Source organism: Chroicocephalus ridibundus, chromosome 5, assembly GCF_963924245.1.
Source record: "Chroicocephalus ridibundus chromosome 5, bChrRid1.1, whole genome shotgun sequence".
NCBI lineage: Eukaryota > Metazoa > Chordata > Aves > Charadriiformes > Laridae > Chroicocephalus > Chroicocephalus ridibundus.
Window position 1 is genome coordinate 9376229 of NC_086288.1, and position 27101 is coordinate 9403329.

At 36.8% G+C, this 27101-nt stretch overlaps 1 protein-coding gene across 1 annotated transcript in view; it reads left to right on the forward strand.

Annotated features, from left to right (window-relative positions):
• IQCM (IQ motif containing M) overlaps window positions 1-27101 on the forward strand; it is a 112333-nt gene that overhangs the window by 72979 nt on the left and 12253 nt on the right. The window contains 1 exon segment of the mRNA XM_063336177.1: window positions 9448-9606. Coding sequence (XP_063192247.1) covers window positions 9448-9606 — 159 coding nt within the window.

Consider the following 27101-nt stretch of genomic DNA (forward strand, 5'->3'; position numbering starts at 1 on the left):
TTTACCTACAACAGGGAAGTCCAGGACTCCAGTTTCTTTTTGGTTTTAGAATCCTTTTAGGAAGATGGTCCTTAACCATGGTAATCTTGAAAATATTGGTGGCCACTTGAAGTCAGGGATCTTAATTCTGCAGGATACCTAACTTGCTATCTACAGTTAGGGTATCGGTAATATTAGTCAAGTTTTCCCCTGAAATTTCATTTGTGAATAGAGTGAAAGTCAAGATATACATAGATTCTGCTGTCATACTCTTGACAGATGTTGGCTTTATTAGTCACCATTATAATACGCTTTTGAAAACCTGCAAATTTGTTTCACCTACATTTGGCTCTGTCTCTTAAGGTTCTAGGTGTACATCCATGCATTTACTCCCACTGCAAATGTGAAGAGAGTATTAGGAAAGTTTTAGTAAATTATCAACACTACTTTTTATAAAATTTGACGGGTGCTTCAGATTTCTGCTGACACATGATGAGAGCTAATCTGCAAGTAAAGAGATCACAGCATGCTGTGCATATGAGCAGAAGGACCTGTTTTTATTCCTGGCTGATACCTGTTCTTTTTTGGATTCCCTTAAAAGGAACTGGGCAGAAATGATACCATTCTTGAGTCTTACTGAAGCACGTTTGGGTTCCATTGTAATAACGACCAAATTAAGCTTCTATTTATTAAGGCCGGGAATGGATTTCCTGAAGAAACAGAGATAAAAATAGTTTCAAATCAGAACAAGCTTTTGCTTACTCTTTCCACGGTCAGGTGAAAAAAGACCTTAGAAGGTTCAGAACCAGGAATGGAAAATCTGCAAATGACTTTGACACAGACAAATGTTTAGTAATGTTAAAATATTTTTAAAAACTATTTTGTTATATTATTTTAGGAGGTTGCAGGGTCAAAAATAGAATTTTCAGCAGGTCGAAATATCAAAGGCATATTTTTTAAATCACTTTGACATATCGTTGTTTTTATTGCACATAGCACGGTAATGGCTTGCTGCCAGTCAGACACATTCTGCTTGCTTTTTTTACACATTGAGGTCAATGAGATTCCAAAGCAGGATTACTCATTTGTCCCTAACAAATTTAGATTTGCCAGCAAAATGACCTATGTTGTCAGCAGGATTGTCTTAAACCAAAGATCCTCGGTCCATGCTACATGAGTTGAAGGGGTTACTAGTATAGTGGTGGTAATAACATCTTTGGTAGACCTACACTCTTCAGTTTGTTTAAAAAGTACCGGTTATTACAACAATATGATATTATAACAGTGATATTGCTAACAGCATGTAATGTTGTTATTGGCATTTTAATGACCTCCTTTCCATTTCTGGAGCCCTGACTCATGGTTATGAATGGTCAAGCATCTTGCATTGCCTGACTCTGGTGCCAAGCCGAAAGCTCGGAGTGACTTTGAATCCTTTGGTGATTCTTGTTTGTTTGTCTTTTCTACATTGGGTAACCTTTGTTCCAAGATTAGTCAACACACAGTAGGAAATACAAATTTTAGATCACTTTTATAATTCTCAAGCTGGGGTTTTGTACTTCCTTAACACCTGGGTTAGGTGTGCATTAGAACGTGCATTTATGCAGTTTCCGTCTGCTTACCATAAATGTTAAGTTTTTAAATGTTTTCTGTTTACTTATGGAAGGTATATTGCTTCCCTTTCAGTGCTGGGTTACCATAAAATGTATATTAGCCTGAAAGACATAAATTACTTAATGTAATTTCATAGCTACAGTCTTTGTCATACTCAGAGGCTTGTTATTTACCCATCCAATTGTATAACCAATTGCTCCCATAATCCTCAGCGTTTAAGAATAAGGTTTCCATGGTAATCTTAGATTTTGTAAATGCTTATCGTTTCTCTAAATGGATAGCTTAAATAAATAAGCGATCAGCTATCTTGTAACTAGAATATACTTTATGGGTATAAAAAGCAGAAATATACTTCTGTTATAAAAATAGACTAGTTTCTTCAGCCATAATAAGTTCACAATCTGCAGAATCATGACCCTACTGATAGTGTTAACAAAAGCTTGCTCCTTAATTATCTGCATTGCATTCAGCTGCTGTTTCTCTCCTAAACTCAATTATAATTCTAATAGCAGCTGTGCTGCCATTGTTTGTTGCAATTCATTTTAAAGAAGTTTGATTGGATGTCATTGGTCTTTTTGACTAAATGTGCAAGGTTCAAAGTATCCACTGCCACTAATAGCCCTCATCTCAACTCAAGATTATACTAATTATTTACATAATTATATATTATACATTATAGAGCTATCATGTATTATTTCTAAATGATAGTTCTCCATCAAAGATGTTGAACAAAAGAATATATATAGTTTTATTGTCCTTACACATATTTCAGTGTTGGTGAAGATATGCTTATGATTACTCTCTGTTTCTGTGTTAGCCAACAATTGAAGTATCCTTCCAGTACACTGGAAATTTATTAGAGCATCAGGAGTCTCTATTACTTTCAATTATGACCCTTCATTTATTATTTCTTCTCTACATCTATGTCTGCAATGGATGTGATAAGCAAACACTTTGAGAGGAACAAAAATGTCCTCCGATGTCCTTCAAGTTTTGTTACCCTATTATATGACAGATCTTAGTTTGATGATTTAATGTAATAATTAAAACAGCTAGCAAAAATACACTTCATAATTACCACTTATATAGTTGTAAAAAGCCAGCTCATCTCTAGTGTAATATAAGAGTTTATATGATGGAACATTTCAGGTAATTTATGCAAGAGTAGCCAAAAATAAATGAAGAAATTGCTCCGGGTCTTGGATTTTGGATTGGATTCCATGTGTGGAGCTAGATCTATTGACTTTATATCACTAATACTAATATAACTTTATTTCAGGATAACTCGTATATGTCAAAGAAAGTAAAGCAGTAAAAAAAAATAATCTTTGATTATCTTAAGAAAAGTCTGTTTAGATACAGAACTGCATTTCTTTGATGTTTATAGGTGAAATGAAGTGACTTGAAGTGCAGTTTTATTCTGAGGACTGTGGAAGCCTGGAGTTTGATTTGGGCACATTTAACACAAAGGCAAGGCCATGAATTCTGCCTTCGTATTATGGAAATTATGATAGTGGTCGCTGCCTGAATGTGGGGCATCAAAAGGCTTGGTGGCTGTTGAAAACTTTGGAGTGTCAGTGCATTAAATCATGAGGGCAGTCTTGCACATTTTTTCTGTTTGTTCTTTCTAATATCTTAAATGTTACCAAAAAAACCAACCCCAAGAACTCTACAAAGCATTAAAAGAACCCTGTTGGAGTTTCAAAGGCAAGTGATTTATACTTTGCACATCAGCTGCACTGCATATGCAAATTGGCCTCTACGTATATACATAGCGTAATGGTCTTCAGTTGCACAATCATGTACATATTTGTGAGAAATTGCTGTCCCATTCAGTACAAGAGATTCAGAGTTTCTGGGGAAAGAGATTGCAGCCAAGACTCCTCCATTTTTTACAGAAGTTAGAAGCTATGTAAGAAATGATGATGAGAATTGCAGGGAGAGAATGGTTACATAGTTAGACTGTTTAAAAATTGCCCACAGCAGTTCCACAGTTTCTTTTTGCTGATAGTTCATTTATGTAAAAGTGTTTGCAGAGGTGTTCAGTATTTTTGGATGCCTGACTTGGGATCTTGATGACTGATATGCAGAAATGCTGAGGATTCAGAGCTACAACTGATGTTTAGATTTGTGCCGCAGCTTGAAGCTTGTGTTTAAAGCATATAAAATGTTAGTAGAATGCCAAATACTCTGAAGATGAGATCCAAGATGACTGAGAGTGGGAACCCACAATTCATGCATACCTTCATCCTTAATCTGTTTTGGTCAGATTTAAAAAATGTATTTGCATGGCTAGTGATGGGCATAGTCTCATAGAAGAAATTTCAAAAGCACCCGTGTACTGGAAATTAACTGTTTTAGCACTTTGGGGAAAACTATTAGGCTCCTTCATGCGTTTTTGGGTACCTATTTAACTGTGAAAAATCTGATCCTATGTGCCTTAGTTCCTAAGCAGTAAAATGGCCATAATAAAACCCATCCTTCCCTTAGGTTGTTCCAAAGGTAAATTTGTTAATGTCTCCGAACATCTGATACTCCCATGATGAGTCCCATGAAGAAGCTCATGAGGAAATTACTAATTCCATCTTCAGCTCAGAGCATGAGTACTGTATGGTAATTGAGTCCTGGGATAACAAACTGAAAAAGGAGAAAACAAAATACCAAGTAGCTGCTAATAAGGTGAACGCCGTCAGCTTGGTGCAGTGAAAGAGACAAGGCTCATGTGGATGGTGAAATTAAGGACCTTATCATGATGCACATGCAAAAAGGATTCCTAATGCTTGAGCAGTACTTGACTTTGCAACCTTAGTAATTACATCAGAACACAGTTCTTTTATATGTAATATTCTATAAAGCTTTTGGTTGGCAGTCGTTTGGGAAAATACATATATCTAACTTATAGCTCTGCCACCTGTTATTAATACAGTCTTCCTAAACCGGAGGCAATACAAGCTTTATTGCACCTCAGGCTGTCATATATCTATATTAGGGGAGTGAGGAATGCACTTTTTCTTTTTTCAGAGTTGGCTACCAAATAGTTACAATTGAAATCCTCTGGAAAACAAATATGAATCTGGGTAATGAGACAAGTCTGCCATGTTGATGAAAATAAATGTAAAGTTTATTCTGACAGAGCTTCGGAAGCATAATCCATTAAGAGTATTGTATATCTGTTCCAGCGATCTCATTGTATGGGATATGAAAATGTATTTTAGAGTTATGCATGGAATTTCACACTGAATCCAAACTTTAATCATGGTTTAAGATTTAAAGGGTAATTTCATAAAAAAAAAAGAAATCCACATTTTTATTGCGAAATCTGGACTGCTCCCCTACCCCCCCTTTATTTTTTTATTGTGTTCTTGGTATCTCTGCATATATGGAGCTCTGGTCTGGACTTGGCAAATTCTGTGGATTTCCTTAGGTGTATGTTCCAATACTATCAGGTAACTATTTTTTGGGGTCCTTCATCCTGTAAATGTATTTCTAAATACTTACAGAAGGCAAGCAATATGGGGATTCATGGTAACTTTAGTGTTATTTCTGATGCTGCTTTTTTGCCCAGTGAACAAGGAAGAGGTAGCAGTTGTGCCATGCTACTCCACTTTGAAGCAAAAGCTTTTAAAGGTCTTATTTTTGTCCCATACATGAACGTTTTAAAATAATTTAAAATTAACTAAGGACTCTGTCTGATTCCACAGATTGTTTACATTTTGACTTGAAAAACTGAAGGAAAAAAAATAAAATCCCAGGGTACAGCATGATAGGATGAGAATAACTATAAAAGTAAAAAAACCCCAAGGAACAATTGATACATTTTTACAAATATGTCACTGTATAGTTTTCGAAAGAGATGCAGCACTAACGGTAAGAAAACCAAACATGCGTTCTTATGTTTATTGTATTATTGGTCATTCTAATCAGCTCTAAACATTCTAGTCTATTATTTTCTCTTACATTAAAAAGGATTATTATTATTATTATTATTATTATTATTATTATTATTATTATTATTATTATTATTTTGTATTAAAATAAGTGATAAGCATAAATATCTCTGCACTTTTTAGATATTCGCAGTGAATAAGGATAGCTAACAGAAGTGAAGTCTTCAAAATGATTATAACAACCAGAAGATTTCTGAATAGCACTAAGAAATAATGTAAGTAAAACATGATTCTGTGACTGTTGTTGTCAGGTGATACAGACCCAATTCCAGCAGTAGAAAGCATTTCTAGTTGATGGAATTACAGAGCAAAGGATCTAGCCCTTGCAAGGAGAACACTCGCTCGCTGCTTGCGAAATGGGGTAAAAGATGTTAACAGCAGCATAAGTCTGCCTAGTTGTATTAGCACTTCTTCATAGTTTAGTAAGGTGTCTGTTCCTTTGGGTTTGCGGCCTTGCTTATGCCTGAGATTATCTGCCTCGCTTTTAAGAAGTACAAGATTTTTGCTCTGACACTTAGCAAAAGGTGCTCCCTATATGCTTCATTCCACCGTATATGTCGGCACAGCAAGAGTTAGGATCTGAGTCCCTAGTCCAGATTGAGTGCCTACATATAGAATTCACTTGTGGCATACACAGAAAGCTATGACGTGCCAGAAAATAGGCTGTTGGTAATGAAGAAGTGAAAGTCAAATGCTTTGTCCTGTTGTTCATAAAATGGCATGTATGTTCATGTAAAGAAGGAGCTTTAAAAATGAAGACAGTTCAACTGTTGAATTTTTTTGAAAGAGGTATGTGTGTGTGTATATATATATATGTTTGTTAAAATGGAAAAAAATATTTATTTTCTGGAACTTTGTGATGTATTCTGGAAAAGATGCACTCACTATTTATCCAAGTACTTTAGGGCTAAATTAAACAGGGAGTCAGGTTTTTTTTGGTGTGTTTCCTGATGAACCTGGCTGTTCTAAGTGTTTTCGTGTTTGCTGGTTTCTAGTTCCCGTGTCCTGTGGGAACAAAGAGGAATCTATTTTTATTGTTTGGTCTTCAACATGAGAAGCTTCTTGTAACTGGCAGGGAAATGACCTTCCTAAAATGCTGCAAATCAAAACCTGGCGATTGGTCCTTAAACTGTTTTTGTGACTAATGAGGTTGTAGACCTAATCCATATATAGGAATATTCCAATAGGAGTGTACTAGATCTGTGTTCTGTCTTGTGTTACATGTTGCAAGTCTTTTTAGTGTATTCAGCATGCAGTTTAAAGCCTACTATTTGACAAATGCAAGGTGGTCTAATGTCGTGAAATCTTTGACTGGTATAAAGGGATATTACCAAAATAAAGTTTTTCTGCTCAAGTACTGGGAAACGATGAGGAAATAGCCCAGTAGATTGTTCCTCCTGAAGTCGGATAAAAGGTGGCTATTGTACTTGCTGGCACATGTGAAAGTGTCTTAAGGCAGACTGACTGTACTAAGGGGCTGAGTGACAGCAATAGCACCGAGCAGGAGGCCCTTATTCAATAATATTTATATCATAGACATGTTTTGTCTTTGCCAATTCCTGTTTCTATTTATCACCCACCTTTCAGCATGCTTTCGTAGCAGGTTGCAGACTGACTGCCTTGCTAGGTAATTCGGCAATTCAAATTTTAATTCTCTGTTCTGTAAATCCTTCAGTAGGTTGTCTGTTTTTTATTTTTTTCTATTCAAAATAGGTGGTATGGTTTGTCATTTCCCAGCTCTGGGACCTTGGCTCTTCTCCATTAGTTCTGAAGAATAATAGCCAGTGGCTCCAACACTATTTCTGCAAGTTCCATTAGCTTGCTGGGATGAATTCCATGTGATTTCTGTGAATTTTCTTTTGTTGCAATAAACATATTGTATATTAAAAGATCAGTTATTGCATTACTTAAGAAAGCCTGAACAAATCTGTTCCACCAGATTTTTTAGAAAGAAGGCTAGGAATGTGTGTATTAGTTTCTGGATGGCAAGTGAGAGCTGGATTTGCAAAGGATGACTGAACTGCTGCAGTGATTCTGGGGGACAGAAGTGTAGCATATCGCAATGCCAGTGGTGCACTTGAGGATGTTGCACACAAATGAATTGTCTTTATAAATAATCACTATTAACCATTACTCTTATTTAAAATTGGAATAGTGGCAAACCCCCCCTACTTTAAATTTTTTTTATTAAAATGAAAGTGCTTCTTGTTTATAAACCTGACCCTTCCCTACTACATCTGCTTGATTAGTCCTGCATCTTAGGTTCCAAGTCAAGTTTTAATGAACTTTGTTGTCCTTTCTCCTTGTCATGTATTGTGTACATTAATTATGATATCGGAGATCAATGATTTTTACATTTATTTTCCTAGACTGTATCACTCGATGACATGATCCTGAAATGCATTTTTAGCAGTTTTGCCCTTCAGCTGTAAATTGTGATTCTGTACTTCTTCATTAATTATCTTGGAGTGCTTACCTAACTACTTAAGAGAAAATATTAAATGTAAGATGGTTCCATTAATTTAAGAGCAGGGACATTCTATTTAGACTCCCCTTTCCTTGCTCAAGGAGTACACCATTTTTCATTTTGATAAATGATTTGCCTTGTTATAACTTTTTTAACTAATGGGTATAGAAAAAAACCTGTTAAGTAAAAATGGTATGACAAAAAAGTGTGACATTCACTTTATTTTATACAGAAACAAATGAATGTAACACAATGTGATTTTATTGAACTGTAACAACAAAACGTTGGAAGCTGAGCGCTGAATTGGCCTTGAAATTTATTCCTTGTGTAATAAAGATCCCTTCGCCTCTAGATGTAGGTTCAGGTATAACCCAAATGGTTAAAGACCAAGACTGTTAGCAATGCAGTGATAAAAGGCATTTGGCTCATTTCCCTTTCCTACAGGATGCAACAGGTGTTCTTACCCTCAGCGTCAGTATCAGCATCCTGGACGTGGGTTGCATTTGGAAGTTAATCAGAAGGGAAAACTGTGCCCCCCTACCCTCACCCCCGACATGCTTCTAGAGAGGTTATTCTAATTGTTGCTACAAGAAGGTCATATCCAGAAATCTGCATTGCTTTAACTCTTCCTGCAGTCAGGAACAAGCCTGTAGTCTCCAAGTAAGTGAGCCCTCCATAGCTGAGTGCCAAAGCTCCTTGGTCTACTGCACTCATGCTTCCTGAGTGCAGTAGAAGTACATGCATGAGGTACGTTTTTCGGATCAGGCTCCTTTATGGACTCCTTTTTCATGTTGGAGTTGGTCCATTTTAAAAAATAAGTTATAATCAGCTGCTGTTGAAGATCAGTGTATAAAGTGTGGTGAGAGTAGCTCCTTAAAATTTTAACTCTTTCTTTTTTTAATAGGGTACTATTAACAAATATTTTGTTTAACCTCGTAATTTCATGGTCTAACTTCAGGTGTGCTACAGTTTGTGACTGATAAACAGTAAGTATCAAGCTTGGTATTTTCAAAGGGGCTGAGGAATAATTACACATTCATCTCCCATTAAGTTTTGAGTGCCTTTGAAAATTTTAGTCATGCCTATCACTGGACTCTACTCAGAAAAGATTGAACAGTGTTATTTTGTGAGTGTCATCATAGAACATATCTGCATATTGAACTAGCTGAAGTATTACAACAGTCATCAATTAAATCTTTCCAAACTGGACGCCTTTGTCCAGTTTTTTAATCACATCCAGCAGCTCTACATCTTATAAGCCTGCATACGTCTCAACCTTTTAACTTGCAGAAGTTCCAAGTTTGATCCTAATGTGTTTCATTTCAGTAATAAAAGGAAATCTATCTGTACAGGTTATTACTGTGAATGTCAATTGCATTTATATATGTATATCTCAGAGGAAGGATGTTGGTCATTATACTTTTTTTTTCTTTTCTTTAGCTTCCACTGCTGCTGTAAGAAGCATTAAAAAGCGTCAAGCAGTTGAAATGGCTTTCACATTATTTCCTCCTCTTGGTGCATAAGTGAGGAACCTAATTACAGTGCTGCCACCCTGGGTGCACCCTCTCATGGATGGAAAATATGGATCCGAGAAATCAGGTAAAAATTTCAATCCCTAAGAAGGATATGAATGCAATGAGTGGCATGAAGGTGTTGCACCTTCCACATTGTCTATTAGAACCTGTATATGTGGTATATACATCTCCACAAACAAATTTGCGACCACCTTCCCCCCTTGCTGCTGAAGAACAGATGTGTACTTTCCAAAAAATGAGTTAGTGTACCTATTGGCTTTCTGTAGGATGAGATAAAATCCTTAGTTTTCAGGAGTTTCCAACACAAAACCTACTAACTCAGCAGCTGACCCTCATACTTAACCTGTAATGGTTTTTCTGTATGTGTTAATATTAAGAAGGGCATGTTCAGTTGTCATCTCTTTGAAGGTTCAAATTCAGGGACAGAGCTGTTTTTCTGCCGCTTTTGCCTCAGAATCATTCGGCAGAGGAACTCCACATTTACATGCAAATGAACCTGGATGTGCAGAAAGAATCCGCAGTGTGTGTGCTGAAGAGAAAAGGTGAAAAGGACAGCGGAGAGAAGGATGCCTCTCTGGGTTGTGCTAGCACTGAGGGTACAGCGCTACTGCAAAGCCTAAGCTGATACACTTAGCGTGTCTCAGGGCATGATTCCACTGAGAAAGGGAAAATGACTAAAGTCAGGGATTGTGTGAGCAGGAGATAGGTGAAAATAGAAGGACAAAAAATCAATTACAAACCTCCACAAAACTACGAAGCATGTAGCAGGCTGGGGTTTTGGCTCCTCAATGTCAGAATAAAAACAGTTTTCCTTGTAACGATCTTGGAGTCAGAGAAAACATCAGACTAAAGCCTGTATGGGATGTGGTCCGTGATGTGCACTTCTTACACCCTTTCCCCTTACTTTGCCAGGTAATAGCAGCCAAGCTGAGTGTTAGAAACTCAAGGCCAAAATCTTGTTAGTTACTCCAACACCTTCATGGGAATTTTTTGCAGTTCATTTAGGCTCTAAACCTATTTCTAGGATGTTGGCCCAAAGACAAACTCTGTAGGTTGCACAAAAATGTGGAATTTAAGGACACAAAGGCAAACATCCATTTCCGCAAGCATAAATTATTTTCAACTGTGTATGTAAACCAGAAGATAGGTGGAAAGAAGGAATAAGTGGCAGAGGAGAGTGGGAGCCACCCCTTGTCCAGACAGCATTCAGTGTTCTTGTGTTGCATTCAGATGAAAAGAGCAGTGGATTAAAATTAAGACAGTTGTGCTAATCCTTGATGGGTTAACAAGACAGTCTCCTTCTCCTGTCACTTTTCACTAGTGTCTTTGCGACAGCTGCTGTGCTGAAGAAATTATTATTCAAAAAATAACTCTCTAGCTCACTCAAACTTTAAGTTGCAGGATCCGTTTTTTTACTATTTTTTCATTACTATATTTTCGTAAGTAATAATTCATGACTGACTGAAAATGAAATGTAGAACAATTTTTTTTTTTAACCTGCAGACTTTTAAGGCAAACATACAAAAACTTTTCCCTCTTTTTGATGTACCATTTGCACTATCTGTAACTGTGCTTGAAATGGTACTATGATATACTGAATTATACTCTGATCCTTGTCTGCTGGAAATAGTCATAAATTCATTATTTTAATGCATCAAGGCTCATATACAACACTTGTAAACAGGTGCCAGTTTTGTGAGATTATTGAAGTCTGCCAAAACCTGAACTATTTAAACGCTCTCCTCATGCTAGTCAATATTCTAGGTAATGACTTTTCATTTAAAATGCTTATTCAGATCTTTGATAGCATATCGGTCTGTCAAATTTTGATTATAATGTAGACAAGAATAGTGGAGGAGACAAAAATAGATCTTCAAATGAGATTATGATGTATATGGTAAGATCTGCCTCTGGAGGGCTTTCAGGCTTTTTGCTCAGTGACCAGAGTATTGCATCTTCTTGAGTTACAGCAGTTATTAAACTGGTTGACAAGAGAGATGCAGTAGTTGCCTTGAAAAGAGATTAGGCTATTGAAGTAGGACTTTCTGTAGCTCAGAGACTCCTCTTCCATTAAGCTTTTTAGCTCTGGGTAGCCCTGAAAATTTATTGTGTGTTCCACCATTAATACTCATAAACACTACAAGATTCATACAGCCCTTTTTTTGCTTACTGTGTCTGTTTCTGTGGCTTCTGAGATACATTGAGCTTTCAATGGATAACTGTGAAGCAGTGAACACCCACTTACCAACTCATCGTAGGCAGGACTTTTTCTATTTGGTAAAGATATAAGCCAAGATAAATAATCCTTCAACTGTGATTGCATTCAATTCAAAAGTGGAAGTTCCCATAAGCATATATTTACATCATGTATGTGAATTATGGATTCTGGTGCAGTGTACTGTTAATTTCTAATATAAGTATAAAAATTCTACATGTGTCTAAATAAGTAGAAATTAAGCTTTTAAACTTTTTGAAATAAAATAGTGTTTTTTCATGTCATTGATATACAAAGCATTTTTTCATAACACTTCTGCACTTACGTCAACTCCTACATTATCAGTAAGTAGCGTGCTATCATCTCTTTTAAGGATGAGTAATCCTCATTGTATTTTTTTTAACTGGAAAATAGAAGAGAATATTAATTTCCCCTTGGAAAAATTGCTATATGAAAATGCATCTTCCTACTCAATTTATTTGCCAGCTCTTGTATTCAGATTGCTTTACCAATTAAAGAATCAGGACGTCAAGGTTTAATTCACATTGAATTTTGTCACTGTGGTAAGTTTTGCAAATATTTCAACTTTCCATATAACCCAGTTTTGATATTTGAAAATAAGAAAGTATTTAAAATTTACTTTTAGGAAGTGCTTTTAGGTGAAAGAAGGCATGGTTTCCTTATTTAAATAATGGCATCGCTGGTTGATCAATACTTTTATTGTGCTGTGTGAGCAATTTAAAATAAATACTAAGCTGTGTAACACTATCAATAATGACACAGAGTCAGCTTTTCTCTATTAAGCTTGTGGTACAATATTTCCTTTGATAGTTAAAGGAAGGACATGATTTTTTACTTTATCTGTTACGAAAGTCTGGTTCCTGTATGGAACCAGGACATGGGTTCTTTTTTTGCAGTAAAATAAGACTTTTTTTCAATGTTTTACTGCAACGAAGAAACAATACCACAAAAATTTAATGTTATTGTGCTTTCTGGAAAGATATATATATACCTTGAAATCATCAGTCTTGATAGTAGAGCAATGGGCTTAGTGTGGTTAATTCAAATGGAGATAAGGTTGCAAGAGGTTTTTGAAGAGAAGCCTTTCCTTGAGAAACTAATTTAGAGACCCACTGTTTACTACCAGAGCCTCTAGAAGTCAATGGAAATGTTCGGTGGTGATTTAGACCAGTCCCTTATGACATGCTGGTGTGTGCCCACAGCAGTCTGTTTACTCATTGCTAGCTATCTCACAGGCATAAAGAATCTCTGCCGGGGATGGTTTCCTGGCAATATTCAGAACAGACAGAATTCCATCGACCTTTCCTTTCACTGCTAGACTAAACTATGATAAGAAGGCCCTGAAAGTACCGTGTCCTACCAATTAGGAGAACTGTAATATTGTTCGGTCTTATCGTGTATGTGAGAAGAAGCTTTGTAAACATGGACTCAGCAATTCCGTGGGGAAAGAAAGAAGCAGAGAAGGAGCAATGCAAAATGGAAGGCTGAAGCACTCGTACTTCAAGGGGTAGAGTGATTATTCTACTACCTGAGCAAGAAAGGGTATGGCAGGTGTTTAAATGTCTGTATGTAGTGCATATTAGTTCTTTCTTTTAGCTTTGATGTGATTTTCCCAGTTTAATTTACATGGTATAGCTTCAAAAATAAAAAGAGAAGATATTGAAGAGCTATCATGGCAAGCTTTTCATATGGTGTCAGTTTGGGATAAAGGAATAAAAAGTTCTAATAATATCTTTCAAGCATTAATCTCTGCAAGATGTCGCGAAGACCAGAATTAGAGCAATATGTGGTCTTTGCCATCTTTGACTGTTGTGACTCAAAGACACTTTTGATCACTTAAAAAGAAAATTCAACACTTAAAAAGCACACAAACCAGCAGAATTTCCACAACAATCCAATTCCCCATTTACATCCCAACAGGGTCAATTTTCAATGCATTTCACATAAGAAAAAATATACTGTTCTCACGATTGTTTGTATGTGTAGCTCTCCATACCCCATGCTGTAAATATACCCCACAGTGTCAGATCCATGCTGTGACCAACAATATATGCCCAGTGGGCTAGGCTAGCAATGTCTACTGTATGTTTATATTTTTTCTTTTACATTTTTGCAAAGCTGCTTCTTCCTCTGTCTTAGTCTGTCAATATGGGTTGCTATAGTTTGGGGGATTGTAAAGCTGTCTCTAAAAAGTGTATTGGAGTGCAGCATTTGGACTTGCAAATGAAAGCTCAAGCTCTCTACTGCAAGGCCTTTATTTTCTAAATGTTTGCAGGGTATGCAGCGGGACAGAAAAGCTGCACATCAACACGAGTGTTTACAGAAGTTCCATATAATGCAGTGTCATCTTAAGGTGAGAACTGTGGCTCTTTTACTATGTGACATTTCACATTAGAGCACACCTTGGCTTCCTGAGCTGTGTTGGATATCAAAGGAATCCGAAGGAAAATTCAGCCTAAAAGTCCTTTTAAAATATTGGGAATGACAGCTTGACTGCTCAGAAAGGAAGAACTTTATTTCACGAAAAGTGATAAATAGTGTTTGAAATTTCTTTAGAAGTCACATGCCTTCTAGTCCTGTTTTCATGTGATTCTGTGAATGTGGCACTTGGGTCGGTAATGATTTAGCAATGAAATATATCCAATAATTTGAGAAAAGTCAACACTTGTCTAATTTTGTGTTTAAGAGATTCTTGGAGTGGCTGCAGTTTTCTAAAATTTCATCCATCACATTGCAAAGTTGAGTTTGAAATCTGACCTGTATGCATGTTTGTGACTAGTCAATTAAATCTCACAGATCTATTTCTGTTTCCTGATTTGATTAACTGAGCCCACTGAAACACAAGTAATGGAGCGTGAAGACTTTATATTGACTTTCAAATTGGCTTTGCATTACTCAAGCCTGTTCATCTGAAAGTTTGCTCAAAAGATGCAGAGACACGCCCAAGGTAGAATTATGGAAAAATGCCGCTAAGAGCTCAAATTATTCTGGGTGTGTATTCACCGTGCCAAACCTGAACCATTTTGAAGTGTTCTCAGATACGTAGAATCCTAGAAATGCAGATTTAAGATCATTTCTAAACCATTCTACATCAGATTAAATTACAGATTGTTCTACAGATTAAACTGATATTTCTTAAATTTAAATCATAATTAATTGCAATTTATGGGGACTGGTATTAGTGTAGCATTTATTTTTCAGTTTTTGAAAACAAACACAACATAATGCATCTGCTAAGAACAACCTTAAAGACTTTAATAATGATAAATAATGAATTGTGTATATATATGCACATACATAGATGCATTTATGTATATATACACAATATATACACATTATACATATATAATTATTATTTATTTTATCATATCAAGTTGTTTAAGGAAAGTGCAGGTACTGAGTTTTAAAATATTTTATTTTTTGACTGAAGTAATTGGCATCCTTTTTTCTTGTATCCTCTGAGTGAAAGATGTCAGTATTCTTCAGTGATACTTTTTTGTTTAAAAATCTCCTTCAACGTATTTGTAATACAATTTTCAAACCCTTCAAAATAAAAGAGAAAATTTTTAATCAAGCTGTCACTTTTTTAAAGTTCTACTTACCTGAAGTATCATTATTTCATTGTGAACAAAGACAAATTTTAAAAATACCAAAGATACCATCCAAAAATATTTGTAGGTTCTTTTCTTAACTGCTGTTTATTACCGAATTGTCTTTTGCTGCTTATCATGAAGCAAGATATAATCCTTTCTAAGGAACGATAATCAAATAGTATCATAAGGAGATTTTTTTTTTTATTTGCAATTACATGTCTCAATGGAGTTACTTATCAAACTAGTGGGGCAAGAACATGAATCCTAATTGAAATCCAGAGTCAAGTTAGCCTTTGTTAGAGATTTTATAAAATCAAGATATTTTATAGGTCTGCAAGGAGCTTACAAAGGGATCATAAGGGATTCCAGCATGAATCTTGGTGGAATTCTGCCCTTGAATTAGGGATTTAAAGTTCTGAGAAACGTGGTGGATGAATTCATGTCAGAACAAGAAATCTTTGGCTTACTCTGCAAATACTCTGGAGGTAGTTTGTGTCCCAACAGCCACATGCAGAAATCGGTGCTATAAAAAAAATAATGAGTATGAGTGAAAATCATTTTTGCTTGCAAATTAACCAGAATGATGGAAAGTTAGTTTAATCTAAAAAATTCTGCTTTTAGTTACAAGAATATAGAATTAAATTAATCTCCTGAACAGGAAAGATCATGAAATTTTCCCATTTATTAACTATATTACTAGTCCATTCATTAGAAATACTAGCAAAATATGTGGGTTTTCTTATAGTTCTTGCCTACCGTTTGAGAGCTCCCTTGAATAAGGATTTCATCATTCATATGAAATAGTAAAATGCATGCAGTTCTTTATGAAGAACTGGTAGAGTAGGAAAACCATGTTATCTTTTAGTCCCTATATTAAAACATTACATACAAAAGGAAAATTTACATTTCATCTTTTGTGGTTTCTGGCATAGGTATGCAATCAGTAAATCAAATGATTTGCTAACATTTTTCTCAGTTCAGGGTAGATAGCAGAAGAAAATTCTAAAAGACGTTCAGGTTTTACTCTGGTGGTTGCAACAAAGCATTGACTTCAGAGGACCATAAGTGCCTCAAAGAAATCACTGCACTGTATTATATCTGTAGCAAATATAAAAAGACATACAATTTTAATAACTTAAAAGCTTTGGAATTACACAGCAAGGAGAGCTGTATTTCAAAATTCTGTTGAAAATGATACATGTGTAACCCTGAAATCAGATTCATTAAAAACCAAATTTGCAATATTACAATTAAAGAACATGATACTCAGAAGGATGAAGCTGTAAGCAAGATAGGGTTTCAAAATAACAATTGTTTTTTTTAACATCACAATTACCACCTACCCTTCCCAGATAGTTATCTGGAGATAGCTTCCTATGTTCCTGATAATTTTAAGAAAAGCAAGGCTAGTGTGCAGCGGGGTTTGGGGAGAAAGGTAATTGTATTAGAGAGGTGCGCCTTTTTGTTTTGTTTTGTTTTTTTTAAACTTATTCAATTAACAAAACACAAATACAGCTTCATGTGTACATTCGAGAAATTTGGTATTTTCAAATCCGTGATTCATGCTTGCAGTCCTTGAGAATGTGAAATCCATTGGCAAGAGTGATTTCTAAAACCCTGAGTGAGTTATATTTTATGAAACTAGAAATTCTTTAAATTCTCCTTTCCTAGCTCTTGAAACATATTTACTGTTTATTATCATACATCTGTTTATATTCTTTTTGCCTGATCTAACCAGTTAGTGTGCTGGTTTTCACAAATATGTTTATGTTGTTTTTCTAGAATATTTAAAAATTAAATTGTTTTAAAATATGCAAAATATTTAGTGAATGAATTATCTGTCTTTGAAATCAATGTAAACTACATGCTTTGTAACCCTGCGCAAATGCCTGCTTGCATTTGCTTCGGGTACTATAGGCAAAACATTGCTTTCATCTATTTCAATTGATGCCAATGGAAATTTTTAAAGTAACAGGAATCAGATTGCTGAATATCTTCTAGGGCCCAGGCATTCCACTTTCTAGTATTTATAACTGCTCTCAGGGTTTAAATCACAAGGAGAAATGCTGAAGCTGTTGCTTAGCAAACTCCTTCCTTTAACAGCAGGAAAGACTTTTCAGAAGATAAAATTCAAATTAAGAAATTCGAACTAATGATTTTAGTGATCTGATTGTTTGAGTTCCTGATGACATCTTAATACTGGCTGGTGAGCTTGATAAATTATCCACAGAGACAGAAGAAGCTGCATACCTCCAGTTATTTTCATTGCTCCATCACATAAAACCAGGCTCTGGGATTAATAGACTCATAAATCAATAAAACATTGGCCACGTTATAAGGAAGTGCTAAGCATCAATGAGAAGACAGTTTCTAGTCAAAGTACTAGGCAAATAGGAATCCCTTTCTTTCAGGGCATTTTTTTTGTCCCCCCCAGAGTCATTGTTACTGGCCTTATTCCTGTATCTGATTTTTTCTCTTGAATAGTCTCCAGCAGGTGCCATATTTAATAAAAATGCTTCCAGTCCTGAGTAACGTACTGGAGTTAATAATGTAGTGGCAAAGTTTTAATATTCGCTAATCTGTTTTCAGTTGGTTATCCTGAAAATAATGTCTGCTTGCCCTATTGGCAACTCCAAAGACTATAGCGAACAGGTGGGGCGTTTTCTTTCCAGGAAATGTCAGTTTGATGTCTGGAAGCAGATGTAGTTTTCCCCGACTCAGTGCGGGTCTATCTTCTAACTTAATAGGAGCTCTAAATAGCTGACAGGTGATAATACATCTAGTCAGCTCAAAGCATGTTCTGACTATACCGCCAGCTAGGAAATGGGAAACTTTCACTTCTGCAATGGTGATCTTAAAGCGATCACCTTTTAGAGCGAGAAATAATGTTTAAAAAACTTACTGATCAGAAAATCAAGTCATTCACCTTCGTAGATCTACGTAATTGATATGGGTATGTGTATAGAAACAGTATTTTGTAAAACAGCTGATGTTTTACTTATCTGATATTAACAATAATTTTCAGGGAAGAAGACATTATTTAAATTTCCATTGTGAGCACCCCTTAAATGATGGAGGATACAGAAGTCTATATCTAATCTGACCTCTGATGTCAGCTCCAGAGCGAGGATCTAAGCCTAAACCGGTAAGTAATTATTTTCTTCCAGAAACCCATTTTGAGTTACTGAGCATTTTGAGTAGATCCAGTGTGGCTCTGTGAGTGCAGTTCTCATGGGCTCTGGTACTCTTTTGGTGACTTCTGTAGTCATACTAGTTATTCCAAACTTGCAGTATATAGTCCTTCTGAGAAGAGGGGAGGAGAGGAAGATGGGGGAAAGTGAGTTCAAATATTAGGTTTTTTCACTTGCACTCAATCCTACTGTCTCCCTTCAGTCTTCCCTGAGAAGACTTCTCTTCTCAGAGAATTCTGAGAGAAAACAATCTCTCACCGTCCAATTTTTCCCAGCAGTTGGTCCAGCATTTAGAAAGCAATGTTTTCTTCTAGATATAATAATTTGTTCTCTGAGAGCTGCACTGATGAGGATGCTCAGCTAATACTCAACTTTCATTCCTGCTCCGGCTAGTTCTTGATGTATATTATTGCAAACTGTGTATCCTGAAGTGAATATTTGATATCACACTGAGATGGCATCTAACTCCAGGTTACGGTCAATTCCTGGTTTGGATCACATCCCGCTTAGAATGTGGAAAAGCCATTTTAGGGTTACCAATGCAGCACATGGAAGCAAAGAAGATTTAAATCTGAGGCAGCTGTTCTAGCACCATTAATATGTAAAAGCAACAGTGTAGTGATCAGATTTATGAAACAGAAAAGTTCTTCACATTCCAACTGCATGCAAGGCAGATGGGCTGTTTGGGTTAGCTAAAGAAAATCCTGTGGGAACATAGGGTGTAGAAGGTGTGAGAGCTGAGCTGTATTGTAGATGTTCTGACATTCTTCAAAGATGGTAATCAGGCAGCCACAATCACAGATGATCCCCTGTCTCTGAGGCCAAAGCAGTTCTAATGTGAAAAGAGGAAGATGGAATATTTATGTCTATAGAGATGGTGCCCAGGCATGGTGCACACGGTGCACCAAAGCCTCAGTCTCCTGGGGGCTGCCCGCAAGACCATTCTCAAAAGGAACTGAGTAGTGGCCAAGATGATCTATGAGAAATGATACTTGCAGAGTTTAGGGATCCACAGATCCTACATTTCCTCCTGAAATGCAATAGCTTTCACTCTTTTTTTCACTTAGCAAAAAAGATGGGACCTGTATTCCTTTTTCCTTCCTTGATGTAACCTGACAATCTGAATTATGAGGATTTGGTCCTTCATACATTGGCAGTTGTACAAAACGTAAACTTGGTTTTCATGAACTTCCACTGGTATGTTATCATCTCCAATGATGATGTTATCATTCCAATGAATGTGGTAAAATTGCTTAATATGTAATAAGATACTAAATCAAAAGAAAAAGGATACACTCAGTTTGTGTTACCTTGCTATACATCCATTCTGGGTGAGAAAGATCTTGGAGATTTAGTACATGCAAAGAACCACAAGCCATAAGAAGCAAATATTTAAACCTCAGTCCTGCAAATATTCAATTAGATTCTTTTTGTCCTCAGGAAATCCAAATTAATTTGACTGTATGGTGGGTAAGTAATTTGCCAAACCCTACGTTTTAAAACAACAGTAATTTTGAGCTGTATAAAGTGATATTCTGAATAAGTCACCATACGGACAACTCTGTCAGCCGACATTGTGTACTGCAGGAAGGTAGATTATGTGTGTAGATAATAAACAGACAGACAGACTGACTGACCAACCAACTGACCAAATTTATTTGCTAAGCCTGAGATTCAAGGAAGAAAAATTACTGGCAAGTTAAAAACTCCTGAAAAACAAGATTTAAAATAGAAAGGATGACACAACTCTAACAATAGCATTGTGAATGGCGACGTTGTCATTCTGAATGGAGATCTGCTTGAATCAAATTCAATAACAATGCTCTTTTTCTTCATTAAGGCCATTAAAATCTGTAAGGCTATGGGACCTGGATAGACATAAAGGTTTTAAAAAGCAATGAGGAGAGACTACTGCTCATTGTTGTGTACTTACTTGAAGAGCCCAATTAAGTAAAAGTTTGTGCTAATTTGTGCTCTCTGAAAAATCTAAGCAGAAAAGCCTCTATTTTGCTATTGCATTGGTTCAGGAAAAAACCCTACAATTTTTTTTCAGTATCACCATATAAATACTACGAATTCTTTTTGGAGCACAAAATTATTTTTACTATTGTAACTGGAGATAAATGTTATTTGTGCATAACATCAAAATATAAGAATTCACCAAGATTCTTTTTGTGCCTCGCTATGCTGTTTCAATGGAGTGTCTCTGTTTCTGTTGTTTTTTGGAAGTGCTAATATTAGCATGAAATGTGATAAGAATTATTTAAGAACCTAATTGCATGCTCTCTATTTGGCATTTGAATTTTGGATCTTTGGAATTCGTCTTTTCAGAATGCTTTATTTAGTTTCTATTAATACCCTGTAATTTAATAATTGTAGTGGGAGGCTAAGGAGTATATGGAACAAGGAAAGATTTACATATTTCTTTGAAACAGTGGTTTGTGATAGGCTCTGACCTGTTTTTTTAGACTGATCTTAAAAAGCAGTTTTACCAAAGCTGGCGTGAATACCACAGAGCATGGAGACCAGATAGGGAGACTCTTCATCCCTGATTCCATTAATTTGTCATATGACTAAGGGAAGGCTGAATCAATCAATCAAAGCTCTGCAAAACAGTATTAAGCAATGTAATTCTTGATTAAATCTTGCTTTCAATGTAGAGATCAGCCTGAAGAAAAGATCTTTTAAACTAAATCTTACCATGGAAGCAAAAAAAAAATAATTGCTTTTTCTGTTGCCCTAAGACTATGCTGAAAAGCACATCTGAAAAAAATTGTGGCTGTGACTTCATGTTTGAGTTTTTGCCTGTTAAAACATATTACTACAGGCCTCTGTTTTTTGCACTTGTAACCCGAGTAAGAAAATGGCACGCAAGAAAGAAATCTTCTGGAAAGATTGGCTAATGGCTGTGTAAACAGCAAATGCTTGCCACATATGGGCATTAGGCGTTTTTATTGCAAAGGCTCAGTGACTACTGTGAACAGGGTAGAGCTCTGAAATGTGGTAGCAAGGCAGATCTTTCAGGCGAGGCTTGGAAGTAGTTTGGCAGTGTCCTCACCAAAGGCTTTGGGACTTTTTACTCAGGGCCTATGTAAAAAAAGTACTTCAGCAGCTAAGAGACAAGATTGTACTGTGCTGCTTGGGTCTTCTGCAAGGGCCTGGGGTGACGCGAATGAAGGGAACACATAATCAAGAAAACAGGGCTTAAGCAGAGTCACCTTGAGCATTTGCATGTAAGCAAGGAAGTGCCAGCGAGGCACCAATATGGGGAACGCCCTCCCTGCCCCTCCCCAGGAGGCCTGCATGGATGAGCAAGGCGCCAAACTCAAACACAAAAAGGAAGTAAAGAGAAGGTGGAAGCAGGGATGGGTAACAAGGGAGGAATACAGAGACACTGTCCGAGTATGCAGGGGCACAGTGAGGAAAGTCAAAGGCCACCTGGAGCTCGATCTGGTGAGGGATGTCAAAGGCAACATGAAGGGGTTCTACAAGTACATAAGTAGGAAAAGGATGAGGGAAAACATGGGCCCACTGCTAGAGGTAGACCAGATAACATAGGACATGGAAAAGGCTGTGTGTTCTTTGCCTCCATCTTTACTAGCAAGAATGGCCTTCAGACATGCAAGGCCCTGTTGATCAGGGGGAAAGTCTGGAGCAAGGAAGACATACTTTTGGTAGAAGAGAATCAGGTATGTGAACACTTAAGCAAACTGGGCATATGCCAGTCTATGGCCCCTGATAGGGTGCACCCATAAGTGCTGAGGGAGTGTCTGATGTCATTGCAAGACCACTCTCAATTATCTTCAAATGATCATGGCAATTGGAAGAGGTTCCTGGGGGCTGGAGGGCTTGCCCTGTTGTCAAAAAGGGCAAGAAGGAGAACCCAGGGAACTACAGGCTGGCAAGCCTTACCTTGGTTCCTGGGAAGGTGATAGAATAAGAGGCAATGGGCCTAAACAGAAACACAGCAGGTTCTATCTGAACATCCAGAAACACTTCTTTGCTGTGAGGGTGACTGAGCACTGGCACAGGCTTCCCCGAGAGGTTGTGGAGTCTGCATCCTTGGAGATATTCAGAAGTCATCTGGACAGGGTCCTGGGCAACCTGCTGTAGGTGGCCCTGCTTGAGCAGGGGGGCTGGACAAGATGACCTGCAAAGGTCCTTTCCAACCTCAACCATTCTGTGATTCTGTGAGGTGACAAGAAAATAAAAAAAGAAAGGCTTCAAAATATTGTGATGTTCCTGAAAGAAGCGGGCTCCCTGCTGCGCCTTTGGCAAGGATGAAGTAAAGGTTTCAGGAGGCTTCCTCAATAATGATGAGTGGAAAAACTCCATTTCTACTCTCTCTACTTTTTGAGGGTTGGAGAATGTGCCCAGGGTACTGCAAACATTGGGGCATGACAGTGGGAAAAAATACACTCGCTCATGAAAGTGGGCATCTGAGTAACTGTCCAATTTGCATGTCCAGTGACTGTCCCCTTTCCTCAAATACCATTGCCTTCTGTTTTTCCTGTTAATAGGAAGGATCCTAAATTTCTCTACAGATTTTGTATAGAAATTATTTTAACTACCTTGTTTACAGGGCTAAATACAGACCATAAATGGAACGGTATTTGAGGTCATCTCAAACAAAGAGAGTGCATCAAGAGGAGAGAGTTACCGTGATTTAACAAGGAAACCCAGTCTAATATATTTTTAGTTGTTTGCATTACATCCGTGCATGGCTTATAATGTAATTCTGAAGGCAGCTTTCCATCAACTAGTAATAACAGCACAGAAAAAAAAGGAGGCTTTGTACCGTGCTGCCATTTTTTTACTTGCTCTGGAAAGATCAGGAAAGGTAGAGGTAATTGCCACAAGTCTCTGCAGTTTGCACAGGAGTTTCCCATTTTCTGACAGTGGATGTCTGATGTCTGTCATGAACGTACGTGTCATAGTGTTTAATCTTCACAGCTTCTCAAAGCAGAATTATTCTAGATAAAATTTTGTTTCTATGAGAACTGAAAATACAGAGAATAATGAAATTTAGAAGCCCACAAAATGTAAAATATTTTTATTTATAGGTCAGTAAATTATGACAGAAGACTTAGTGTTGTTTTCCCAAGATTCACCCATTGATAAAATACTAAAACCTTATAGGACAGAAGATGTGTTCGTTGCTAATTATGTAATAGCTTTCAGTGGATGAGGAGTTTTTTGCTCCCAGAGATAAACATTATTGAAAAATACGTCCTGGCGAAATGGAAAAAAATGCAAAGGGATTTAATTGAGTAGTACGCATTATCTCTTAAACTCTTGATTTGGCATTTTTATTTCAGCATTTCTATTTCGTCACCTGACTCCCCGGCCACTTTCTCTGAGAGAAAATGTTGACTTTTCAGGAAATTATGAGCTTTGTTGAACGGTTGGAATTTGACTAAAAGCTGAGTAAGGCTTACTTGCATGAGAGAGATTTTATAGCAACAGCTTCCCAGATGTGTGGGTATGTTTGCATGTTTCAGGAGTGTTGTATGAGGACATGATCTAGTATTCTGTTGTGAAATCCTAATTTTCTCAGTTTCTCAGAGTTCAAAGAATTCTTACTTCAAATGCAGCAGTAGAAATATTGTTCTTTAGCAAACAGTCTTGGACAGATTGCAGAAATCTGTTAAATATTAATTCCATTAAGGCTAAATATTCAACTAAAACCAATTGCAATGCTGTGTAAAAATAATTTCATGCATTTATTTTAAAAGGGATGCAAAGAAATGTACGGAAACTTTTAAGTAGTATTTTAAATAATACAGTGAAGCTTATAATAATGCAATTGTATATTTGAGGGTAGTATAGGTGTAAACTTGAGAAGAAAAGATCGTGTGTATATATATATACTTATGTATATGCATATATGTGTGTGTATGTGTGTATGTTACACACACACACATATGTAAACATGACTGGTGAACCAGGAAATAAAGCAGAAAATAAACAGGTCTTGGACAGCCAGCCTACAGATATCCTATCCGTGCTTGTCCAGATTACTGGTCTTCTGAATTCCTGCATCCATGTGCATGACCCTGGTCGCACCTCCATTTCCTGGTATGTGGGTTTTAGCAGCACGGATTATGACTGGAAATGTGCTGATCCAGACTGATGCCTGATCTGGACATTTGGGGAAGCTGGTTACTGGAGCATGGTGTAGCATCGTAAATTAGCAAGGGATGCAGTGGCTGTGCCCTCACTGAGTATGACTGGAGACGGCAAAGAATTTATAATATTAGGAAAGAATTATGATACCTGTTCTCCATTTTCTGCACAGTTTTCTAAGGGAAATAAACCTTTTCAATTTTTTTTTCTTGCTCAATATTTCTCTCTGTCCTTTCTCATGTGGCCCATCAGCCATGTGGATATTTTGCGGAAAGAATAAAGACAGATATATGAGTAGGAAGGGAGAGAGAACTCAGTATAACTACTTTTTTCTTTCATATATGTCTTTTTGTGTGGTATATTTCCCCTCAAGAACATTCACAGGGTGAAAACAACATAAGGGCTACTGAAAATATGTAGCAGTGTACTGCATGCTTCTTACCCTCATTAATTCAAGACAGATAGCATTTGAATGTAGATTATCCCTCAATATCATTACAACATAATGCTATTATCGCCTTTAGTGATGCTAAAAGGCTCCAAGCCCCCACTGGTCCGACAGGCTGCTGCTTACAGATACGAGCCTTGATCCTATGGTTTCGGATGTCAGGGACAGGTTCCATTAAGTTTGGTGGGTTTATGAAAAAAATGTCTTCTATTCCATGCTGTATCGAGTGTTTTTTCAAATGAAGATTTGGGTACCTGACTGTCCAGTCTCAGACATTTTATTGAAAGATTGGCTCAGAACTTTCTTCCCATGCTTCCTGTTCTTTTTTCTAGGAAGAGCAGTTGCTATGATCAAAATCAATCACCATTTCAAGATTCCTGGCACACACATGTAAAGACAAATCCCTTTCTGTCATGCTTTTATTATTGCAATTATGTGATGAAAAGGACGATACAATCCAAAATACAGAATCCCCAAATCTTCAACTGCAAATGCCCTTGCAAATGAACCCTCTACCCACATGGAGAGAAAAGATCCAGGCTTAGATTCACTATATGTAGCCTAGCTCTGATACTATGTATGAGAAGGCTTACTGTAAAACCAAAATCAAATTATCTCTGTGTTCAGAAGATAGGTACCATTAAATTCATCTCTGCATTGTCTAAGTTAATTTTCAGATTTTTGCATAGCTTATCTTAGCTAATGAAGAATGTTGACATAGCTGATCCTGTTGCACGGAGAGGAATTCAACTTTAGTGGCTTTAAAATGTCTGTATTCAAAACAGTTCTGGGCAGAATGACACGAATGGAATCATAAACCAGATTTCTAGCTGCAAATCCATATTAGAAAGCTTTATGTTAGTGTTAGGGTATCAGGGTTGCATTGTCAAAGAAGGGCAAAGATGCTAAGAGCAAGAGAAAAGCTTTATTTTGTGAATATTTAATTCCTAATGAAAGAAAAGTAGCATAAAAAAGGAAGTGATTCTTTTTCATCATTTCAGACTGCATGTTAATGTCAGTATATCCAAGTGCATTTACAATGTGGCTTATTCTAAAAGTACCAATTTATTTGTACTACAGCATTATTTCAGTAGTTCTCTTTCAGGCTGCTGTTTTTACGTCAGGGAATCCTGGCAAATTAGGAACCTTGTGAAGTCCGAGACGTTTCTAGTACTTTACACAAGATTTTCTTTTTCTAATGTTTTTCTGTGCAACCTTCACTCTGATGTACCCGCCATTAAGTGGTCACCTTTGCACAAAACTCAGGACCTTCTATTCTCTCCCACTGAAATCTCAGCTCTCCAGCAATCTGACATTTTGGTACTTTGCATCTGATAAATTTCTTCTTGGAAAACTAAATTCAGGGTCACATACTTGGAGATTATTCAGCCTTTCCAAATGAAGTCAATCATCTCCCACGTGTTAACTAGATGATCTAGAGGCTAGTCCACAATTAATTTTACCCTGGAAACAATAGAGATGAATATTCTCTTCAGAAAAATCCGAGGAGTTTGACTTTAGTGTGGTTGTGAGGAATGGCTGGTACAGGGAGAATGTGAATTTGTATTCATTATATTACATGTATATTATATTACAGGGAATGTATTCCAACAGCAGTGTTATTGTACAGCATTATACAGTAGGAAATGTGAGCAATAGCACTTTCAGGACCTATAAGAAAACTGAAGATAATGCCTTCCCATGCTTCTACCAATGTTTATTAGTCCCACACCGACAAGACCACCCTTTATTGGCAAATGTAGTTATCTCACTTGGCATCTGAGAAGCTTAAATACTAACCAGTCTGTGGCTTTTTCTTCTCTCCTTAATACACAGAGGATTACCCTTGTAAAGGACTACATAAATAGAAAATGTGATGGCTTTGCTTTAACTACACTAAGTCTGTCTCTTTTTTTCCTGGCAACAGTTTTAAGCACCAGTGTTGCATCCATATTAAGTGTGAAT